This window comes from Balaenoptera borealis, assembly GCF_965194805.1.
Source record: "Balaenoptera borealis genome assembly, chromosome: X".
Lineage (NCBI taxonomy): Eukaryota > Metazoa > Chordata > Mammalia > Artiodactyla > Balaenopteridae > Balaenoptera > Balaenoptera borealis.
In genome coordinates, this window is record NC_138881.1 from 26,451,302 (window position 1) to 26,474,352 (window position 23,051).

Consider the following 23,051-nt stretch of genomic DNA (forward strand, 5'->3'; position numbering starts at 1 on the left):
TATTCCTATTTTGCACACCCTTTCCTTTCAAATGCATGAGATTTCCTCTCCATTCTGGAGGGGCTGTGCCACTGCCTTCCTTCCTCTAAGGTGTAGGAAATATCCCCAATAATTCATTCAGATTCCAGTATGCAGCCCTCAGGTTCCTGAAGGGCATAATTTGGCCTAACTTGATACGTGAACTACAAGTCATCACTTATAGAAAAGTTTAAGTCCCATCATAATAGTAACACTAGTAATAGTAATAATTGGTAACAATTTGTGAGCACTCACTCACCATGGGTACTGTGGATGTACATTAACTCATTTAACTCCAGGTTATTTGTGGTTACTTAAATCCCCTTGCAATCTGCTGGCCAGGCAAATAAGTTGTTTTGTTCCTAAAATCTACAGAAATATGCTGTAAGATAGTACAAAATACATTTTCATAAGGAAATCTGACACTACAGCTGAATTATGGTTAGCAAATTTTAAAGTGCATGTCTTGTTTTTTTGTGATTTTTTTCCCTTGAAATTTGAGCAGACGTTGTTACATCCTGCAGGAATAACAACCTCAACTATGAGCTTAATAGAACCTATCCCTTCCATTTCTTTCCTTTCTTTGGGGATCCTTAGATAAATCTCTGATTTTCAAAGAACTCTGTGTGGTTAGTTACTGGCAACTATTACGTGCCATAGGTCCTAATACTTATTTGGGTAAAATGTCTCGAGCAAGTTCCAAGGGAACTTTCTGTGTGTGCGTGTGTGTGTGTGTGAGACAGAGAGACAGACAGAGACACAGAGAGACACACAGAGAGAGACTGAGAGACACAGAGAGAGATTCTTCATTTCGGAATAAAGTCTTCTGGAAGAGGAGCCATTCAGTATAACTAATGACAAAAGAGAAATATGTTTTGTAAACCACTTTGCTTTTATCTTAAATGGAGAGTCTTTGGCAAAACATTTATCTTTACCGTGACCGTAGGGTAATTTTAATACCCATGATTAATGGTGCAAATGAAATTAAAACCCCCTACTATTCAACATCTTGTTTAAGAACAAAATGCTCACTATTTCCTAATTCCAACTAGTAAGATCTCTGGATGCTGATGCTTTTTAATTAGGGAAGAAATTTCCTTTTAATTGAAAAAAAACTTTTTTTTTTTCCAATAAGTTAGAGAGTGTCCTCTAGTGGAGAGAGAATCTCTGCTCTCAGCAGATTTAGAAATGGCCAAATGATACCTAATTAGAAGAAGGTTACACTAAATAGCAAGTGTCCCTACTGCTGATTGGAATCCGCTGGTTGAAGAGAAAATGCATTATTTTTCCTCTAAGTCCCCCTCACATTGTGGCCTACTTGAAAGCCTGCCGTATGACAAGCATTGTTCTCATTTTAGATAACAAATGACTTTTTATGATCAATTTTAGGGTGCTTCCTTCGGAACTTGGTAAGATTAAGCTGACAGTGCACCTTTCGGCCAAAAAGGCAGCAGAAGCATTTAGTGCAATTTACTGAAGCTTTTACAGATATCAGCTTGAGACAGCAAGAATACCATTATCTTCAGGACTCCAGCCCTGGCTGACTGATATATTTGATGTGTGTGGCTCCCTAGGCCATAGCTTAAATTTTTCTGTTATTATTTGAAGGAAAACAAAGAAACAAAATTGAGGGGGAAATTAATGTGACTCTTTTCTATAACCTGTGGAATTCTAATGCTAATTTCCTGTATTTCTGGTTATGTATAGTAAATAGTATTAAGGTTATCACTTGGGTATCAGAGGTCAGACTAGAGGAGTTTTTTTCAATACATAAATGGAAGAGGATAAGGGAGAGCTTTGGTGCTTGACTCTCTAAATCACATGCTAGGCTTGCCTTATCAGAAATTGCATGTTACAGCAAATTAGAGAGCAAAAGATGGAAAAGATGGATAGTTTCTCTTGATAACAAGTTAAATAGTTTGGACTTAAATAGAGTAAAGATAAAATTATATTGCTGATTCTTCTATTTGATAAAAAGAAAGAGGAATAAGGAGAGTGTTCTTAAATCCTTCAGTTGTCGAACGCATGTGTACATATGAATATCATGTGTGTGGCTTATTTGAATGGTAATAATAAGCAGTAAGGCTAGCATTGTATTTCTGTTAACAGATAATGTTCAGAAAAATGTACCATCACGACTTTCATACAGATATTAAAATGAACACATGTTAAAGAATTTTTGCTCATATGATATGAAGGGAACAGGCAGATGTTATGACCAATTCAAAGGTAAAGTCAAAATAGTATATTAAACAGAAGAAAGGAATGCTGAGATAAATTCCAAGTAGAGACAAAATTGCTTTTTCCCTGGGGTAGGGAGCGAGCAAGGCTAGGGGAGCAGATAGGGAATTAAGTCGAATGGCTACCAGACATGAGAGAATTTACATATCAGTTACCTACAAAGAGTTACAAAGAGTTGAAAAATAGCTCAAAGACAGGGAAAGGGCTAAAATCTGATAACTCAGAATGGTGTGCAATAGAAAAATGAGTAGTTTTCCACAGAAACACAAATGTTTTTCCTCCATTCCTTTGGAAACCTAGTATATTTCTATAGCTTGGATTGGCTCCTCAGTGACCCAGTTGTACAATCTACTTCCTGTCTACGCCAGCTACCTCTCTAACCACCACTGGCATTATTAGGAACCCTCTTTCCTAGACTCCCTGTCCTTGCTTCCTGCTTAAAAGCCCTGATGGAATGTTTTTCAATCTTGTTGCTTTTCTCAGCCCCAACTCCAATTTAAACAGAGTTCAATGTAAAAAGAAATTGTTCCAGACAGTTAACTGTAACCACTTGCATGAAAATCACCTGGGAGTGCTTGTTAAAAATGAAAATCCCTGGAACCCTATACACTTGCTGAGTCAACATCTGGTTTTGGGAGAGTGGGAGTAAGTTATTTTGACAATAAGTTCAAGACTCACTGGCTTCAGTAAAGAAAAAAATATAACATCTGAAGCCATATTCATCTAAACTAAATGATATTGTAGAACATATGAGTGTATAAAATAAACTCTGGCCTGAAAGTTAGTGGAAATTTGCTAGAAGAAACAAGGTTAATGGTAGCATGAGGAGTTGCAATACTAATAACCTTTCCTCTAGTTGCTATCAAAATCTGGCTATGGGGACTCCCCTGGCGGTCCAGTGGTTAGGACTCCACGCTTCCACTGCAGGGGACACAGGTTCCATCCCTGGTCGGGGAACTAAGATCCTGTATGCCGCATGGTGCAGTCAAAAAAAAAAAAATCTGACTATGATTATTTTAAAGTTGAATATCTGGAATAATTAATCTATTAATGATTTTTCTAGGCACTATGCTAAGTGTCCTTTTATTGTTTTTCCTTTTTAATTGAAAGCATACTCAGATACACATTAGATAACAAACACAATAAAGAAAAATTTGTGATCATTCACTATTGTCTTAATTTTCCTTGTATTATTTTCTGTTCTACTGAAGCTTTTCTAATTATATATTTAAATCTGTCAGTCGTGAACTTTCTTGTTATTTCTAGGCTCTAATTCTAAGAAAAGATTTTTTTCCTCTACAGATTTATAAAATATTTTCTCCTAGATAGTATATACATTTTATAATAATATTTAACTCTTTAATAAATCTTGATTTTTTTTGTTGTATTATGTGAAATTAATTTTTGTTTCCAGGTCATAATTCAGTTCTGATAACACATTGCCTGGAGTTAAGTCTGGTACAGTTTCTGAGCATTTATATCAACTTCTTGTTTAAAATATTTTTACTTTTAAACACTTGGAAACAACTCAGTTTTTCTTTAAAAGCGTAAGCCTTCAATAGTTTATTCATTTCCTATAAATTCTCAACTAAAACTATAAATACATCACAGGGCCTATAACACAACAGTGGGGAAATAAGCATTTTAGGTATGATGTTGATAATTGCATTCTGTGGTCTAATAAAAACTCTTTTATCTTGATAGTGTTTTTATAATTTTGAACAACACTGGTTATTAATAAAATAATTATATGTAATAATAAATTTTTGGTTTAATATTAATAGTAAGAACCACAAAAATACTACTTTACATTCACTAGAATGGCTATAATCAAAAAGACAGGTAACAAGTGTTAGCAAGCATGTGGAGAAATTAAAACTCTCATACATTCCTGGTGAGAATGTAAAATAGTACAGCCACTTTGGAACACAGTTTGGCAATTCCTCAAAGATTTAAACATAGAATTATAACGCAGCAGTTCCATTCCTAGATATATAACCAAGAGAAATGAAAGTGTATGTCCACACAAAAATTTGTACAAGAGTGTTCAAAGCAGCTTTATTCATGTTAGTCAAAGGGTAGAAACAACCCAAATGTCCATCAATTGATGAATGAATACACAAAATGTGGTATATCCATACAATGAAATATTATTTAGCCATAAAGAGGAATGAAGTATTGATATACACTGTGACATGGATGAACCTTGAAAACATTAAGCTAATCAAAAGAAGGCAGAAACAAAAAGCCACATACTGTGTGATTTCATTTATATGAGATATCCAGAATAGGCAAGTCCATAGAGACAGAACGTAGAAGTAGGTGAGTGGTTGCCAAGGCCCAGGGGTTTGGGGGGAACTGACTAGTGACTGCTAATTGGTTCAGGATTTCTTTCTGGGGTGATGAAAGTCTCGTATAGATGATTGTGCTGCTGGTTGCACAGTTCTGTGAATATATTGAAAACCATTGAATTGTACATTTTAAGTGGGTGAATTGAGGATATGTGAAATATACCTCAAAAGAGGTATTAAAAATATGCATGCAATATCTTTGAAAAACAATTTTATAGAAAGTGGTGTGCTGGTAAATGTTTAACAATTGGCTCTCCCAGTGTCATTCTGAGAATTACACCACCATATAGGTGGTTGATATTTTCATTTATATTGGCAAATAAGAGTGAAACATTGGAGATGTATGTCAGAACTTCATTTGTTCATCAGTGATGTAAGCAAATCCTTTGCTGAATTAGATGGTAATTTTTGGATGCCAGAGGAATTTTTTTATGTTTGCAGTATTACCAATGTAACAGCTATAGACATGACACTTTGAAGTTTAATCTGCATTATTAACATTTTCTCCATATTGTCTTAAGTACAGACAATCAGCAAAACAGTAAATCATAGCCTGATTTGTAGCATTTGGCAATTCGTGGGGTAAATACTCTCACCATGGCTGATTGCTGGCTACCAACATAATCTCACTTAATGTGCATTTGGGAAGAGATGTGCAGTAATACACTATTATATGGTATTTCTGCCATACCAATACCATAGAAGAAGAATATGGAAAAATAAATAGGAGGGTTAGAGTTTTGGGTATCTTTTACGTTAGTTTTTAATATAGTATATTAAATTATAAGTGTCTGTAATTTAATTTTTAATAATGACTATGTTTAACAACCTGCTTACAGAATTTCTGAAAAATGTAATAGCTGATTCTTAACAGGCTGGTGTGAACCAGCTCTGACCCACAAGAGAATTAACACCTGAATGAGGAGGCTCTGTATGTTGAAGACTAGTTTACAAGATAGACTTGGCCTGTTGAGATAGGCTGGAGACATGTAACCTTTAATTAATGAAGCTTTGAAAAAAGGAATCAAGGAAAAATGCAAGTACAAGAGATATTAAGCAGGTTATTAATTAATTTGAAATTATTTATTGAGTTGATAATATATTCAACACACTGTAATGGGTCCTAGTAATATACAAAGGTAATTACAGATGTAATTTCTGCCTTTGGGGAGTGAATATCCTAGTTGCTGGACTAGACATGCAAACAAACCAATTATTGTGAGGAATATATTATGATAAAGTACAGATATGTTCCAAGGGCTAGAGAGGAGAAAAGACAGAGTGACTGACTATTCCTAGAAAAGCCAAGTCAGTCTTTTGAAGAGGTGCTATTTGAGTTGGGACTTAATGGATGAGGAGTAGTTTACTAGGTGGAAATGAGGAGAATTTAAAGCAAAGAATGTAACATTAAAAAGCATGAGAATGTGAAATAGATCTTGGATGGACTACTCATAAAACTCAGATGCTAAAATCCTGTTATGTAACTGGCATGTCCTGCTTCATCAGCCCGAGGTACAAACACAGTCATATTATTTTTATTTTCCTAATTCCTGTTTCCTAATTGCCTAATTAACTTTCTAACCAAAATTTGCTAATTATATTTTCCTAATTTTCCTAGTTGTGCTTATGAATCTCTATCTATCCTTATTGAGTGGAAGTGCATCATCTCTCCCTAGGCCCCACCCTGCCCCATGATTTTCTGTCCACTCCTGGTTTTTATTCAGCCTGAGGGGAAGGGATGATAGTTGTTTATTTCTGCTTTCAAACACAGGTAATACACACTTGGGGTCCAAGGTCACAGCTCCTAACAGAATACTCATGTGATTAGCCACCATTTCCCAAATGAAAAGTGCTAGATGAACTCAGCTTTCCTCCCCAACACTTAGGCAGTCAGGGAGTCTCAGGTGAGCCTGACATCCGTCACCTGGCCTTCTCTCAGGAATGATTCTGCTGGGCTCCTAGGAACAGAGCTATGCATAAGAACGGGAGTGGTACCTTTTGTTCAGCCACAGGAATAGGTATCATCAAGAGAAACAATTCAAAAATCTCTTCACAGAACAGATCTCTACTCAAGTTGACTTTCTATCCTGATTGTTTTGAGAAGCAGCTGGCAACTCAATCTGTCTGTCTCTCTCCCCTACACACATACAGTGATGCAGGTAAATTATAAAAATAAAAAATGTATATTTGTACCTTATCAGGCTTCCTTGTAATCTCTGCTTTGAGAGGCTTCCTATTATCACAGTGATCTGTAGTCACTGCTATCAGCTGTGCTTTGTCCTTTTAAGAAATTATGTGGAAATAATCCTATTTTTGCAGTGACTGCTCCTTATATGGTCCCAAAGTATTGTAGAATTCTCAATCCTTCTTGATTCTCTCTGATCCAGTCCCAGTTTTGCAAATACAATAAGAGTGATTTCTTTAGACTGCAGGTGTGCTTATGTCAGTCTCCTACTTGAAACCTTTCCCCACCTTAGCATTGCCCTTAAAAGGAAGTTCCAAATCTTCAACATGGCCTACATGGAAGATTAAGGCTGCCACTGCTCTGGCATCATCAGTGCTCTATTCTCCCCCAAATCTTCCTCCCTCCTCTACCTGCCACATACAGTTTAGCTTCAGCCACTGTGAAGTTACTTACTTCCTCCAAAGTTCTCTGGCATTCTCTCACTCATGCTCTTTCCTCTCTACCTGGAGTGCTTTTCTATGTTTCCCTCCACCTTCTTTTATTCCTTCCATGAATTCCACTCTCTGACCCACAGCCGGCCCAACCCAAGTCTACACAGAGTTCCCCTAGGTGCCCCCATAGCACTGCAGATACCCCTAGTACTGGAGGTCAAGGCAAGGTAGGTAGTCAAAAGCCAGGTGTGGCAGCACAAGGCTAGGAGGTGAGAGAAATGAGGAATTAGGTAATGGAAAATCACTTGATCTGGGAAGGTAGGAGGGTGATAGGAGAGAAAAATTCAGGTCCCAATGAGGGATTCAGTTGACTTCTCTGCTAAGGAACATCAAGCTGAGTTGCTAATGACATGATCATTATTTATAATCTCCCAAATTTAGTAAAACTGTAATGGAAAATTAGATAATTTCTGGAGATTTCTACTTATGAGTCCCAGTCATTAACTCCTACCTAAAAGCTAAACCGTGATCCCTTAAAACACAGATTGTGTGAATTATTGATACGTAAAATTTTAAACTCTGTAATATATGCTTATTCTGTTGGCATGTGATATTAATCATCACACTATGTAGTATTTTGAGATTTACTGTTGAATTTAGGACTACCTTGACACTATAACAGGTAGTCGAGTTACATAAAAACTAGTGCTCTTATAAAAATGTAAAAGCAAAGAATATTGGATTTAAAATTGTTTTGTAACATTGGATTGACACTTCCCATAGAAATCTGTGGTTTCCAATCAGTAAGATTGGCATTCAGTTATCCATTGTGTAAGGTAAATATTCTCCAAGGGAGGAGGATTCCATATTAAAATATTTACAGAATACTTACGTATAAAATTAACAGTGGGAGAGGAACCAAGATGGCAGAGTAGAAGGACGTGCTCTCACTCCCTCTTGTGAGAACGCCAGAATCACAACTAGCTGCTGGACAGTCATTGACAGGAAGACACTGGAACTCACCAAAAAAAATACCCCACATCCAAAGACAAAGGAGAAGCCACAATGAGATGGTAGGAGGGGTGCAATCACAGTAAAATCAAACCCCATAACTGCTGGGTGGGTGACTCACAGACTGGAGAACACTTATACCACAGAAGTCCACCCACTGGAGTAAAGGTTCTGAGCCCCACGTCAGGCTTCCCAACCTGGGGGTCCGGCAACGGGAGGAGGACTTCCTGGAGAATCAGACTTCGAAGCCTAGTGGGATTTGATTGCAGGACTTCGACAGGACTGAGGGAAACAGAGACCCCACTCTTGGAGGGCACACACAAAGTAGTGTGTGCATCGGGACCCAGGGGAAGGAGCAGTGACCCCAGGGGAGACTGAGCCAGACCGACCTGCTAGTGTTGGAGGGTCTCCTGCAGAGGCGGGGGGTGGCTGTGTCTCACCATGGGGACAAGGACACTGGCAGCAGAAGTTCTGGGAAGTACTCCTTGGCATGAGCCCTCCCAGAGTCTGTCATTAGCCTCACCAAAGAGCACAGATAGGCTCCAGTGTTGGGTTGCCTCAGGCCAAACAAGAAACAGGGAGGGAACCCAGCCCCACTCATCAACAGTCAAGCGGATTAAGGTTTTACTGAGCTCTGCCCACCAGAGCAACAGTCAGCTCTACCCACCACCAGTCCCTCCCATCAGGAAACTTACACAAGCCTCTTAGATAGCCTCATCCACCAGAGGGCACAGAGCAGAAGCAAGAAGAACTACAATCCTGCAGCCTGTGGAACAAAAACCACATTCACAGAAAGATAGACAAGATGAAAAGGCAGAGGGCTATGTACCAGATGAAGGAACAAGATAAAACCCCAGAAAAACATCTAAATGAAGTGGAGATAGGCAACCTTCCATAAAAAGAATTCAGAATAATGATAGTGAAGATGATCCAGGACCTCAGAAAAATAATTGAGGCAAAGATCAAGGAGATGCAAGAAATGTTTAACAAAGACCTAGAAGAATTAAAGAACAAACAGAGATGAACAATACGATAACTGAAATGAAAACTACACTAGAAGGAATCAATAGCAGAATAACTGAGGCAGAAGAACGGATAAGTGACCTGGAAGACAGAATGGTGGAATTCATTGCTGCGGAACAGACTAAAGAAAAAAGAATGAAAAGAAATGAAGACAGCCTAAGAGACCTCTGGGACAACATGAAATGCAACAACATTTGCATTATAGGGGTCCCAGAAGGAGAAGAGAGAGAGAAAGGACCGGAGAAAATATTTGAAGAGATTATAGTCAAAAACTTCCCTAACATGGGAAAGGAAATAGCCACCCAAGTCCAGGAAACGCAGCGAGTCCCATACAGGATAAACCCAAGGAGAAACATGCTGAGACACATAACAATCAAATTGGCAAAAATTAAAGACAAAGAAAAATTATTGAAAGCAGCAAGGGAAAAGTGACAAATAACATACAAGGGAACCCCCATAAGGTTAACAGCTGATTTCCCAGCAGAAACTCTACAAGCCAGGAGGGAGTGGCATGATATACTTAAAGTGATGAAAGGGAAGAACCTACAACCAAGATTACTCTACCAGGCAGGGATCTCATTCAGATTCGATGGAGAAATCAAAAGCTTTACAGACAAGCAAAAGCTAAGAGAATTCAGCACCACCAAACCAGCTCTACAACAAATGCTAAAGGAACTTCTCTAAGTGGGAAACACAAGAGAAGAAAAGGACCTACAAAAACAAACCCAAAACAATTAAGAAAATGGTCATAGGAACATACATATCGATAATTACCTTAAACGTGAATGGATTAAATGCTCCAACCAAAAGACACAAGCTTGCTGAATGGATACAAAAACAAGACCCATATATATGCTGTCTACAAGAAACCCACCTCAGACCTAGGGACACATACAGTCTGAAAGTGAGGGGATAGAAAAAGATATTCCATGCAAATGGAAATCAAAAGAAAGCTGGAGTAGCAATACTCATATCAGAAAAAATAGACTTTAAAATAAAGAATGTTACAAGAGACAAGGAAGGACACTACATAATGATCAAGGGATCAATCCAAGAAGAAAATATAACAATTATAAATATATATGCACCCAACATAGGAGCACCTCAATACATAAGGCAACTGCTAACAGCTATAAAAGAGGAAATCGACAGGAACACAATAATAGTGGGGGACTTTAACACCTCACTTACACCAATGGACAGATCATCCAAAATGAAAATAAATAAGGAAACAGAAGCCTTAAATGACACAACAGACGTGATACATTTAATTGATATTTATAGGACATTCCATACAATAACAGCAGATTACACTTTCTTCTCAAGTGTGCACAGAATATTCTCTAGGATAGATCACATCTTGAGTCACAAATCAAGCCACAGTAAATTTAAGAAAATTGAAATCATATCAAGCATCTTTTCTGACCACAACGCTATGAGATTAGAAATGAATTACAGAGAAAAAAACGTAAAAAACACAAACACATAGAGGGTAAACAAATACGTTACTAAATAACCAAGAGATCACTGAAGAAATCAAAGAGGAAATCAAAAATTACCTAGAGAAAAATGACAATGAAAACACGACGATCCAAAACCTATGGGATGCAGCAAAAGCAGTTCTAAGAGGGAAGTTTATAGCTATACCAGCCTACCTCAAGAAACAAGCAAAATTTCAAATAAATAATCTAACGTTACACTTAAAGGAACTAGAGAAAGAAGAACACACAAAACCCAAAGTTAGCAGAAGGAAAGAAATCATAAAGATCAGAGCAGAAATAAATGAAACAGAAACACAGAAAACAATAGCAAGATCAATAAAACTAAAAGCTGGTTCTTTGAGAAGATAAACAAAATTGATAAACCATTAGCCCAACTCATCAAGAAAAAGAGGGAGAGGACTCAAATCCATAAAATTAGAAATGAAAAAGGAGAAGTTACAACAGACACTGCAGAAATGCAAAGCATCCTAAGGGACTACTGCAAGCAACTCTATGCCAATAAAATGGACAAACTGGAAGAAATGGACAAATTCTTAGAAAGGTATAACCTTCCAAGACTGAACCAGGAAGAAATAGAAAATATGAACAGACCAATCACAAGTAATGAAATTGAAACAATGATTAAAAATCTTCCAACAAACAAAAGTCCAGGACCAGATGGCTTCACAGGTGAATTCTGTCAAACATTTAGAGAAGAGCTAACACCCATCCTTCTCAAACTCTTCCAAATAATTGCAGAGGAAGGAACACTCCCAAACTCATTCTATAAGGCCACCATCACCCTGATACCAAAACCAGACAAAGATACTACAAAAAAAGAAAATTACAGACCAATATCACTGATGAATATAGATGCAAAAATCCTCAACAAAATACTAGCAAACAGAATCCAACAACACATTAAAAGGATCATACACCGTGATCAAGTGGGATTTATCCCAGGGATGCAAGGATTCTTCAATATACGCAAATCAATCAATGTGATACATCATATTAACAAATTGAAGAGGAAAAACCATATGATCATCTCAATAGATGCAGAAAAAGCTTTTGACAAAATTCAACACCCATTTATGATAAAAACTCTCCAGAAAGTGGGCATAGAGGGAACCTACCTCAACATAATAAAGGCCATATATGACAAACCCACAGCAAACATCATTCTCAATGGTGAAAACCTGAAAGCATTTCCTCTAAGATCAGGAACAAGACAAGGATGTCCACTCTCACCACTATTATTTAACAGAGTTTTGGAAGTCCTAGCCACGGCAATCAGAGAAGAAAAAGAAATAAAAGGAATACAAATTGGAAAAGAAGAAGTAAAACTGTCACTGTTTGCAGATGACATGATACTATACATAGAGAATCCTAAAGATGCCACCAGAAAACTACTAGAGCTAATCAATGAATTTGGTAAAGTTGCAGGATACAAAATTAATGCACAGAAATCTCTTGCATTCCTATACACTAACGATGAAAAATCTGAAAGAGAAATTAAGGAAACACTCCCATTTACCATTGAAACAAAAAGAATAAAATACCTAGGAAAAAACCTACCTAGGGAGACAAAAGACCTGTATGCAGAAAACTATAAGACACTGATGAAAGAAATTAAACATGATACCAACAGATGGAGAGATATACCATGTTCTTGTATTGGAAGAATCAATATTGTGATAATGACTATACTACCCAAAGCAATCTACAGATTCAGTGCAATCCTTATCAAATTACCAATGGCATTTTTTACAGAACTAGAACAAAAAATGTTAAAATTTGTATGGAGACACAAAAGACCCCAAATAGCCAAAGCAGTCTTGAGGGAAAAAAACAGAGCTGGAGGAATCAGACTCCCTGACTTCAGATTATACTACAAAGCTACAGTAATCAAGACAATATGGTACTGGCACAAAAACAGAAACATAGATCAATGGAACAAGATAGAAAGCCCAGAGATAAACCCATGCACCTATGGTCAACTAATCTATGACAAAGGAGGCAAGGATATACAATGGAGAAAAGACCATCTCTTCAATAAGTGGTGCTGGGAAAACTGGACAGCTACATGTAAAAGAATGAAATTAGAACACTCCCTAACACCATACACAAAAATAAACTCAAAATGGATTCGAGACCTAAATGTAAGACTGGACACTGTAAAACTCTTAGAGGAAAACATAGGAAGAACACTCTTTGACATAAATCACAGCAAGATCTTTTTTGACCCACCTCCTAGAGTAATGGAAATAAAAACAAAAATAAACAAATGGGACCTAATGAAACTTCAAAGCTTTTGCACAGTAAAGGAAACTATAAACAAGACGAAAAGAGAACCCTCAGAATGGGAGAAAATATTTGCAAACGAATCAATGGACAAAGGATTAATCTCCAAAATATTTAAACAGCTCATGCAGCTCAGTATTAAAGAAACAAACAACCCAATCCAAAAATGGGCAGAAGACCTAAATAGACATTTCTCCAAAGAAGACATACAGATGGCCAAGAAGCACATGAAAAGCTGCTCAACATCACTAATTATTAGAGAAATGCAAATCAAAACTACAATGAGGTATCACCTCACACCAGTTAGAATGGGCATCATCAGAAAATCTACAAACAACAAATGCTGGAGAGGGTGTGGAGAAAAGGGAACCGTCTTGCACTGTTGGTGGGAATGTAAATTGACACAGCCACTATGGAGAACACTATGGAGGTCCCTTAAAAAACTAAAAATGGAATTACCATATGATTCTGCAATCCCACTACTGGGCATATACCCAGAGAAAACCATAATTCAAAAAGACATATGCACCCCAATGTTCATTGCAGCACTATTTACAATAGCCAGGTCATGGAAGCAACCTAGATGCCCATCGACAGACGAATGGATAAAGAAGTTGTGGTACATATATACAATGGAATATTACTCAGCCATCAAAAGGAACGAAATTGAGTCATTTGTTGAGACGTGGATGGATCTAGAGACTGTCATACAGAGTGAAGTAAGTCAGAAAGAGAAAAACAAATATCATATATTAACGCATGCATGTGGAACCTAGAAAAATGGTACAGATGAACCGGTTTGCAGGGCAGAAGTTGAGACACGGGTGTAGAGAACAAACGTATGGACACCAAGAGGGGAAAGCTGCGGGGGTGTGGGGATGGTGGTGTGCTGAATTGGACGATTGGGATTGACATGTATACACTGATGTGTATAAAATTGATAACTAATAAAAACCTGTATAAAAAAAAGATGAAAGAAGGATAAATTCAAAAAAAATTAATAGTAAAGGAACCTATTTAAAGCTGCATTTTGCCTCTTAAAAGTTTCTAGACATTTTCTGGAGTTGACTTATCTGGTCACTAATAACGGTTATTGTATATAGAATCAAAGTCCATAAGGAATCACTTACTTGGAGAACATTCAGACATAAACAAGTATAACATAAAAGGAAAGGCTATATCATGCATCTTAGAAATACTAGAACAGCAAGAACTTAGTTATGAACTATTCTTACACAGTGGACATAATTAAAATAATAATATGAATTTTATCCAATAAAAATATTCTTGTTGTGGAACTTGGAGAATAAAGTTTGCATATAGGTTGACCCATACCAGGACTTAGAAAGAATGCATCTGTAACTGCATTGTGCTTTGCTCTGGGTTCATATTGTAGAATCACTTGTAAGCCCAGGTTCACGAGGTGTGCACTATTAACTCATAGCTTAGCTGTGAGGCTTCCAATCTTTAGGACCCTCCTTCTCTTCAACTTAAAGTCAGAGTTGTCAGAGTCCTCCAGAATATTCTCAGGAATTTATGAAATGAAGAAAGTTTCCTTACTTCAGATGCCTATAAAGGTATCCCTGGAGCCTAGCTCCCAACCCTTCATGTAGTCCTCATCCTTGTGAGTTCCCCTGCTCCAGTCCAAGCTGGACTAGGTCCCTACAGGTCTCTATCCCACCCCGCATTTTCTAGCTCTACTTGGAGGCAACAAGATCTTAAAACTGTAATGGTACTGGTATAGTTCAGTTCTCTCATGCCGCCTGAGGCTTGGGGAAACCAGGTGTTTGCAAAATCACATTACCTGTCCAGAAATACGCCTTATTTTCTGCAGGCATTAAATTCGTTTCCACTTTTCAGTCAGGGACCTCCACTTACCTTATTAAGTAATCAACCAACCTGTATTCACCATTATAGCGGTCTCTCTTGAGTAGCATATTGGGAGAAACTCATCTCCACAGTCGTATTATTGATTTTACATCTTATAAACATCCCAAATATTTATGCTCAGGAGTTGTTCATTTGTATTTTAACGCGCTTTTTTACCTGAGCGTGTGTTGGTTTCCTTAATTAAAATACTATTCCTCATATAGTACAAATATTGTAATAACATTTTTAGGGGATCCTGCATTTTACAGTTTCATTTCTTTCCCATGAAAAGATTTTTGTTCTCTTTCTGTTTCCCACATTCAGGACTGAGAAACATCTTCTACCTGCTTTATAGAATCTTATATTATCAACATTATGTACTGTCTGATATCATGCTTTGAGAAGGGCACGTCACCTCCATGGTACCATTCCCAATCATTCATAACCTCAATTTAATCATGTGGAAAAATCAGGCAAACTTAAGTGGAAGAACCTTCTATGAAATAACTGACCAGTGTTCTTCAAAATCTTATAAGTAATTCACTTTCCACTAAATAAGCTGTCAAAAGCCCACATGAATTTGACGAAGATAGAAAACATCTGAAAAATGTGATTTTAGAAAGATGTTTCATTAAATCAATGAAGTGATTAAAATGTTACCTGCCACTTTGCCTAAAATAAGAGTGTACAAACAGTTTTATAACACATTTTCATCACTTCTCTCAACAGGCGATTCAGCTAATCTAACCTGCAGAGCTTTCTTTGGGTACAGTGGAGATGTCAGTCCTTTAATTTACTGGATGAAAGGAGAGAAGTTTATTGAAGATCTGGATGAAAATCGAGTTTGGGAAAGTGACATTAGGTAAAGTAATTTTTGTCTTTTAACTTGTACAATCAAGATTAACATTTGTTCTCTTAGTGAATAGAAAGTGAACTAAAAGAAAAGAAGGGGTTTGGGGGAGTGTTTTACTATTATAATAAAAATATTGCAACATTTAGTGACGAAGAGGCAAAATACTCTTGAGAGAGTGACTATGAAATTGTCAAACAGGAGTGCCATTTGCAAAGAATTTAAGAGAATTAAAAAGGAGTTTTTCACTAAGGAATAAACTGAGTGTGAGACAGACCAAAACATCAAACATGGAAAATGTCTGAGATCAGGTGATACAGCCACTATGGAGAACAGTTATGGAGGTTCCTTAAAAAACTAAAAATAGAACTACCATATGACCCAGCAATCCCACTACTGGGCATATACCCTGAGAAAACCATAATTCAAAAAGAGTCATGTACCACAATGTTCATTGCAGCTCTATTTACAATAGCCAGGACATGGAAGCAACCTAAGTGTCCATCGACAGATGAATGGATAAAGAAGATGTGGCACATATATACAATGGAATATTACTCAGCCATACAAAGAAACGAAATTGAATTATTTGTAGTGAGGTGGATGGACCTAGAGTCTGTCATACAGAGTGAAGTAAGTCAGAAAGAGAAAAACAAATACTGTATGCTAACACATATATATGGAATCAAAAATAAAAAACAAGAAAAGATTCTGAAGAACCTAGGGGCAGGACAGGAATAAAGATGCAGACATAGAGAATGGACTTGAGGACACGGGGAGTGGGGAGGGTAAGCTGGGACGAAGTGAGAGAGTGGCATGGACATACATACACTACCAAATGTAAAACCGATAGCTAGTGGGAAGCAGCCGCATAGCAGAGGGAGATCAGCTCTGTGCTTTGTGACCACCTAGAGGGGTGGGATAGGGAGGGTGGGAGGGAGACGTAAGAGGGAGGGGATATGGGGATATATGTATATGTATAGCTGATTCACTTTGTTATAAAGCAGAAACTAACACACCATTGTAAAGCAATTATACTCCAGTAAAGATGTTAAAAAAAAAAAAAACATGGAAAATGTGATATTACGCCTTTGGTTTATAAGAGCTCTTTTTCTTAATTGTTGAGAGAAGATATTAACAGGTTTCTAGGATTCAGCCAAGAGCAATCTTTGTAACTTCCTTTTATATGTTTTTACATATTTTAGGCATCATGTTGACTATAAAGCACTTGATAGGAATCATAAAGGATACAAAAAATGTTTTTATCACCTTTTTTAGTCTGACCTTAAGGTCTAAACATTAATATAGTGGGAATAATAGTGAATAATCATTAAAATACAATCGATTTTGAGGGCATCATGCTTAAGCCTCTTGCTTCTTTTTAAAAAAAATAATTAATGTATTTGTTCATTTACTTTTAAATATTGAGGTATTCAATTATGACCCAAAGTATGCTTATACACAGATACTCATTTTTAATCATAATGTAAATAGGCAAATATATTAATAAATAGGCTATAAGTGAATCAAAATACTGATCATTTGTAAACATTCTCCCATCTAAAGATCGCCTCTTCTGGGTATATATGAGCATTTTAACCAAATTCTTCTTCTTAAATGTGAGAACTTTTAAAACTTGATCAAAGGTATAAGAGAAAAAGGTTTTCGATAGAAAATAAAAACCTACAGAACTGTCGTATAAGATTATTTCTACTGGAATTTTCTTCCTGGCAACAAATACACAAGAGTATTGCACTGCAGTTGGGTTCTGAAATGCCCAGATGAGCAATTCTCCAGTATGTACTAAAATGTTCCTCTGCCATTTCTCATGTTCAAAACTTCACTATTATCTCATACCCATACACTGTGAAATGCTAAGGTTAAAGAAGGATAATGAACCTCCTAACTTTTCCCCTCTCTCCTGTTGTGGGTGCTCAGGGAATGTTCTAGAAAGGTAATTTTCTTTAATTCTGCATTAGGAAGTATTGTGCAGAGGTGAGTTACCAAACAGGTGGGAGGGCAGAGGTGGAAACTTTGTGAGCAAGGAAAGGGAGGCTTACTTTGAAGTTTTCCATTTGTTCTAAAAAGATTGCTAAAATCCTTGACAGTGAGATTAGTGAGCATTTACCATTAATTTTAAATGTCAGAATTAAACACTTCATCAGAACATTTAGTCTACAGTTTTGTAATTTCATGTTTCTTTTAAAATAGGAATTGATTTGCACCGTTAAAAACAAAAGCCAGGCTAGAGATTTCAACTGAAATGTCAAAATAGCTCAGAAATTTTCTATTCTTCCTTTTATTTTTTTAAATTAACCTGATAGGTAATTAGTCCTCCAGCTGAAGACATTAGAATTTCTTATCTCACCCTTACATCATATTTCTTCTTAAAGGGAAAGCAATTTGTAAACTTTTCAAGGTCTCTCTCACCTCTTTATTATGACAGTGTGATTGTCCTGCTAAGAGAGATAATTAACTGCAACTTCATTAGCATCTACAGAGACAAGCTTCCTTATTAGAAGTGAAGAAGAAAAGGGCATGATATAATTTAATTAAGATAGCATTAATCCATGACCAAATTTGAAGCACAGATGCTGTAGGTTTTTTCACATCAGATTCACATTCATCTAAATGTTTTTCTTTTTCATGTATGTGTATGTTTGTGTGGGGTTTTTTGTTTCGTTTTGCTTTATATTTTAGAATCCTTAAGGAGCATCTTGGGGAACAGGAAGTTTCCATCTCATTAATTGTGGACTCTGTAGAAGAAGGTGACTTGGGAAATTACTCCTGTTATGTTGAAAATGGAAATGGACGTCGGCATGCCAGTGTTCTCCTTCACAAACGGGGTGAGTGTAACCTTCTAAGCTTGAGTGGTTGACTTAACCTTTAATGGAAGGGAAATAATTTGGAAGCAAAAAGTTTTTTAATTTTTTTTTTACATAAATTTATCCTAAATAAAATAATTACATTAGCATTAGGGCCATCAAAACATGTAACACAGCAGATAGGTGACTAGCTCAGAAACTAGAGTCAAACTTAGATTCCTTGCTGTTTTTTTGTTGGCTTGTTTGTTTGTTTGTTTGTTTTGGCCGCGCCTCATGGCATGCGGGATCTTAGTTCTCGGACCAGGGATCAAGCCCACCAGGGATTGAACCCATGCCCCCTGCAGTGGAAGCGGGGAATCTTAACCACTGGATCACCAGGGAAGTCCCCCTTTCTCTGTTTTAATACGAACTATATAACCTTAGGAATGATATCCAACTTCCTTAAGCTTCAGTTTCCTGGTAATATGGAATGGGGAAAATAATAATATCAACTCTTCAGTGTGTTTTAAGGACGAAAGAAGACGATAAATGTGAAGAGCTTGGCATGGAGCCTGTACACAGGAAGTATTTAGTTAGATGCTACTTATTATTATTAGAAATAGGCAAACCAATTAAAAATAACCAGGACACTTTTAAGTCAAAGATTGTGCTCCTTATTGGAAGGCTGTCCATTGAGTGTAAGAATTATGTCCAATGGATTCCCCGTTGTAGTTGACGTTTTTTTCTGCCTTGGATAAGTTTCACATGTGTAATATCCTCCCATGATTAATAATAATTCACTAGTGAATTAGGTGTCAATTATTATTCATGAATAGCAATTCACTAAATCTGATTCCACGGCAACCCCAACACCTTACACACAGGGATAAAATATATATAAATAGATACTGAATTGTTTGAAATTATAGACGATTGTAAAATTTGAGCCATGCCTTTTAGTTGGTGAAACTTTTCATGTACATCGCAGAGAAAAATATATTTTTTCTACATTATGCTAAGTGAAAACTTTCTGGATGTTCTCTTACTCAGCAAATTCACAGTGATTTTAATTTCAAAGCACATGTTTAATCCTAAACTCTTTGAGGTTGGAAAGGAAAGAGAATGCCGAAGACTGTTCCCGTCACTTTAGTGGACACTAGATTCCCTTTGAATATTGTTACTGAAAGCTATTAAAACAGACACCTCTGTTGTCAAGGTGACTATAATATTAAAATACTTTACTTTTGGGGGGATGTTAACTGAGGGAAAAGGTAAGCAGCAGTTAGTAAGCAATATGATTGTTTGTTTCTCTAGCTTAACACATATATTCAGTCAATGAAGGGATTTAGAGTAGAAATATTATACATATAAAAGGACAGAAATAGCTTCTCATGGTGGGAAGCAATTTAAATGTGTAATTGAACTACTCCATAACATCTTCCTCAGTGATCGGTCAGCTTATACTGGATCACATTCCTCCTCAAGGAAGCCAATTCTATCTTTGGAAAAACCTAACTATTAGAAAGCATTCCTATTTCACTGTCTGTCTACCCCTTGACCTCACTTTTAATCTCTCTTCCCCAAAATAGCCCTTCAAAAGTTTGAGGACAGTCACCATAATCCTTCTGGGCCTTCATTTCCCTAGATTCAACTTCGTTAGTTCCTTTTATCCATTCTTTCCTGTGGATAAAATACTTGCACCATTCTGGTTACTCTCTTGAGCAACATATATTTCTTTTTAGGACAAAGTAGGAGTGACAGTTAAAGTAAGGAAGCTGGGTTGTTTCCCAGGAGGATACAACTATTAAAGCTCTCTTCTAGCAGCCAGGCACACAGCCAGGAAGGGGCACACAGCCCCACGCTATTTCTAGCATGTGTGGCCTAAGGTTAAGTTGCCCATAGCTACAGAAACTTCCAGTACTACAAAAATAAATGACTGAGGAATCAAGGAAATTGTTTGAAAAAACTTTTCCAATACTGTCTAATTCCCCAAACATGAAGAAGAAAGTAGTGGACAGTGTTAGAGCACTCTTGAATACTTAGATCTTCCACAGTGTTTTTCAAATATGTATTTATGCCAACAGCATTTTATGCTTAATAAAGTAAAAGCATTAAGAAGCCAAAAAGAGTTCTTCAAGGTCATGTTCTCCAAAAGTCCCTCTTAAAGTTAGTGTTCACCTTCCTTTTAAGGGAGCTGCAGCAAATAAGTCCTCAATTCACAATGGCAGCAGTGTGGAATGATCTGTCCCAACCATCTACGGGGAAAAACAAAGGACTCTAGTTAACAGATGGCATAACTGCAAGTTCCCCAGCCCTGAAAGGTTCAGAAGGTCAAGACACAGCACATGTGAGCTGATAGTTTGGGTCTTTGATCATAGGGTCCCTGAAAGAGTTAAATTGCTGTCATGCTAGCAATTATATAATGACCAGATGAGTTACTGTATTGCTCAGAAGCCTAAAGCTCGGAGAAGAACCGGAAGCTGTCCCTATGAATCATATTTTTCTGCCATTGACTCATAAATCCCTTAACTATCTTACAGGCCTTCAAAGACTTTCTTTATAAAATCTCCATAGAGAGATATGTTAAAGCAGTTGATGAATACAGATCTTGTAAGTCAATAATTATTCATTCCTCTGACAAGTACACTTGCCAGGACATACCTTTGCCAAAGTAACTTAAGCATTTTTCCCTCCACTGTTACCTTTAGTTCAGTATTGTTGACGTAATAAAAATGATGTCAGAGCCCTCCAATGGGTGGTATGGATTCTTTGAGATATCATTCACATGTATCAAATGAATCTTCCTTAATGCCAAGAGGATACTACAATAAATAGTTCAGCTAGGACTGAGCTAGGGTGGATTCTGGGCCAGCCTTTTCTCTTAAAAAAAAATCTTAATTCCACAAAAACCGCCTAAAAATTTACTAGGAAATTTGACCATAGAAAACCCTTGCTTGAGGGGCTTCCCTGGTGGCGCAGCGGTTAAGAATCCACCTGCCAATGCAGAGGACATGGGTTTGAGCCCTGGTCCGGGAAGATCCCATATGCCGCAGAGCAGCTAAGCCCGTGCGCCACAACTACTGAGCCTGCGCTCTGGAGCCTGCAAGCCACAACTACTGAGCCCCCATGCCACAACTACTGAAGCCCGCACGCCTAGAGCCTGTGCTCCGCAACAAGAGAAGCCACCGCAATGAGAAGCCCACGCACCGCAACGAAGAGTAGCCCCCACTCACTGCAGCTAGAGAAAGCCCGCGCACAGCAACGAAGACCCAACGCAGCCAAAAATAAAATAAATAAATTTTAAAAAAAAGAAAAGGAAAATCCTTGCTTGAGAATATTCAGAGTTGTTGATTCCTGCAGCCAGGGAAGGTACTTGGACGGTTAGGTCATGTCACATGCTATACAGAGAACTAGGTTATACAGTGAAACAGAGACCAAGGGCCATGGGGCCATATTAGTGTATGACTACCCTGCCCCTTATTCCTCACTCTAGTCCCTGGCTTGACAAGCTTGGGAGTTAGATCCTTGTTCCAAAAAGAACCAAAGCAAAGAGTAGACCGACATTCACTACTGTGCTATTTCTTGTCTCCACCATTGCCTATTGAATTGAATTCCATATATGTTTCTGAATCTGTTACCCAGATGTCTTTGCTTAGATTCCTAATTGCTGCTACCCGATTCGACCACACATCAAACACTGACCTTCAGTTTCCCTCCAAAACCCCGACCTTTTATTTTCCTTGCATTTTTATGTTTTCCATTTCTCTAACACAAACAGTTCTCCAGATGGGTACTCAGCAGCACTGTGCTCTGGCCTCTGGGCTAGCCCCTCTTGCACCGATCCGGCAGTCCTAAATTTCTTATTCATTCTCTGAGTTTTTCGTCCATACTCTTAATTCTGGATGACCTCACAGCGTGGGCATGTTTACTCTCTGGAGCAAAGTAGTTTAATGTTTAAGGGTTTGGACTCTGGAGCAAGGCTGTCTGTATAAAACCTACTCTCTGCTTACTAGCTATGCTATCTTGGACAAATCCCTTATTCTCTGTGAGCCTCAAATTCCTCTTGTATAAAAGGGGAATAATAATAGTACCTTCCATATAGAGTAGCTATGAGGATTTAATAAATGAATATATATCAATATGTATCACAATGTCTGACACATATTTATCACCTAGTAAACGTTAGCAGCTATTACATGATTTTTCTACTCCAACTACATGATGTTCTGGGTAATTTAGGATGCAGCAATAACGTGTTCCATTAAAAACTCCCTGAAATCGAATTTATCTTTCATTAAAATGGTCAGCTGTAGCTCCAGCAATTTTGTTCCATTGATTCTATATTTTTCCTTATAACAGACTTACTTTAGTTTGAATGTGCTGTCCTAAAGGATATCTTCATTTATTTATTCATGCATTTAATGATAATTGTTAAGAACCTACTATGTGTCTGGCACTCATAAAATTAAATGAACAGGAAATA

The 23,051-nt window shown here is 37.3% G+C and overlaps 1 protein-coding gene across 1 annotated transcript in view; it reads left to right on the forward strand.

Moving 5' to 3' along the window:
• IL1RAPL1 (interleukin 1 receptor accessory protein like 1) overlaps nt 1-23,051 on the forward strand; it is a 660,460-nt gene that overhangs the window by 580,828 nt on the left and 56,581 nt on the right. The window contains exons 5-6 of the mRNA XM_082378177.1: nt 15,644-15,776; nt 18,465-18,610. Coding sequence (XP_082234303.1) covers nt 15,644-15,776; nt 18,465-18,610 — 279 coding nt within the window. The remainder of the gene's footprint in view (nt 1-15,643; nt 15,777-18,464; nt 18,611-23,051) is intronic.